The following is a 1,455-nucleotide window of genomic DNA, read 5'->3' on the forward strand; positions in this document are numbered from 1 at the left end:
TTTTGTTTTTTTTTGTGTATGTAATTACTACTGGCTTTATGCTATGAGAAAGAGATCCTTAATTGTAATGTTTTAATTATGTGTTATTAGTTGTAATTTTATTATTATTATTGTTGATATTATTATTATTGTTAGTGTTGAATAGTGTTACTATTCAAGGTGGGGAGTGTGTGGAATCTTCAAGATTCCTGATGATTAATTATCGATTATTAGTGATTATTAATAATTATTATTCATGGATTGTCAAACTATAAATACGACCATTTTATTATTTTTTGTCGACTGTTCACTGTTGTTGATACTGTTGAGAGAGAGGAAGGTCTTTGACCTATTTCATTCACAAAAGATATTTGGAGTATCGACTCCCCAACCTGAATTTGTTGTCAACAGTCAATTCTACGATCCAGTTCCCCTATCTGGAAGGACGACGGTGATAGTGGACGAGTCAGAGGGCTGTTCCTGATCTCGATCTTTACCCATTCTTGACCTAGGAGTTCGACGGTCCGAGGATAGCTGGGTGTCATCGCTCTAGCTAAGATCAGTTCTCAGAGCTGAAATCGCACTCTTCTCAATAGAGCTGTATTGAGAAGATACATTACCGACATTAATCATAACAGTATAGTTCGCTATACATTGTATGTTCTGTTGATACAACCAAGTAATAAATATTGAACTATCATTAATTGGATTTATGCTTATATCAGTCACAGCTACTGGTGGATCTATTATTTATTGGTATAATCGGTATATGTGAATTAATAATAAATATACCTGTTATGTTAATAGTAATTGTAACAAATTGAGGATCAATAATTGAATTTTCTCTAGCACAAGAAACCTGGGATCCATTTAACGACACTGATATTGATTGATAGATACCAGTACTTGTTACTGTATTACCATCCTTATTGGTAACATTAAGCATAAGTCCTTCAATAGTTGTTGGTCCTAATATTTCTTCTGCTTGATTGTCATGTCCAGGTATTTTCCAAAATGCAGCTCCAGTGGTAGTTGTACAAGTGAGTACTAGTCTATCACCAGGACAGAGTGGGGTATAAGATGGAGAGGTTTGAACTAGCTCTGCTCCAGATGACAGTAAAATAAGATCAGCCAACACAAGACACCAGAGAACACAAGGGGTAGCCATTGTGTCAGTAGAGATAATAAGAAAGGTCTAGCTAGTGTCCTTATCAACATTAAATTGCTTCAAAATTTTGCTGTGTTGTTCTCTTTCCTATAACACTCCTATCAACCCACCATATGCCATAAATAACACTATGGGTAGTATGGTAGTATGGACACTACTAGTTATTACAACAGATGGTGTGTGGATGATAGTTATCACAAAACACTAAGCATTAAAACTATACAATAAGTGATTGACTGCATGACTTCATAATAGCTAAATGGAGTTGGATGACATAATGTTGTCTTTTAAAATGATGATGCGTAGCT

General features: G+C 34.8%; 1 protein-coding gene across 1 annotated transcript; it reads right to left on the bottom strand.

Moving 5' to 3' along the window:
• Positions 1–528: 528 nt before the first annotated feature.
• On the bottom strand, positions 529–1,215 carry LOC109592376 (uncharacterized). Its single transcript, XM_020007835.1, has 2 exons — positions 772–1,215; positions 529–722 (listed from the first exon to the last, which is right to left on the bottom strand). The coding sequence occupies exons 1-2, from the start codon at positions 1,145–1,147 to the stop codon at positions 529–531; spliced, it is 570 nt and encodes a 189-aa protein (XP_019863394.1). The 5' UTR covers positions 1,148–1,215.
• Positions 1,216–1,455: the final 240 nt, after the last annotated feature.

Source organism: Amphimedon queenslandica, unplaced genomic scaffold, assembly GCF_000090795.2.
Source record: "Amphimedon queenslandica unplaced genomic scaffold, v1.1 AMPQUscaffold_5434_Cont22597, whole genome shotgun sequence".
NCBI lineage: Eukaryota > Metazoa > Porifera > Demospongiae > Haplosclerida > Niphatidae > Amphimedon > Amphimedon queenslandica.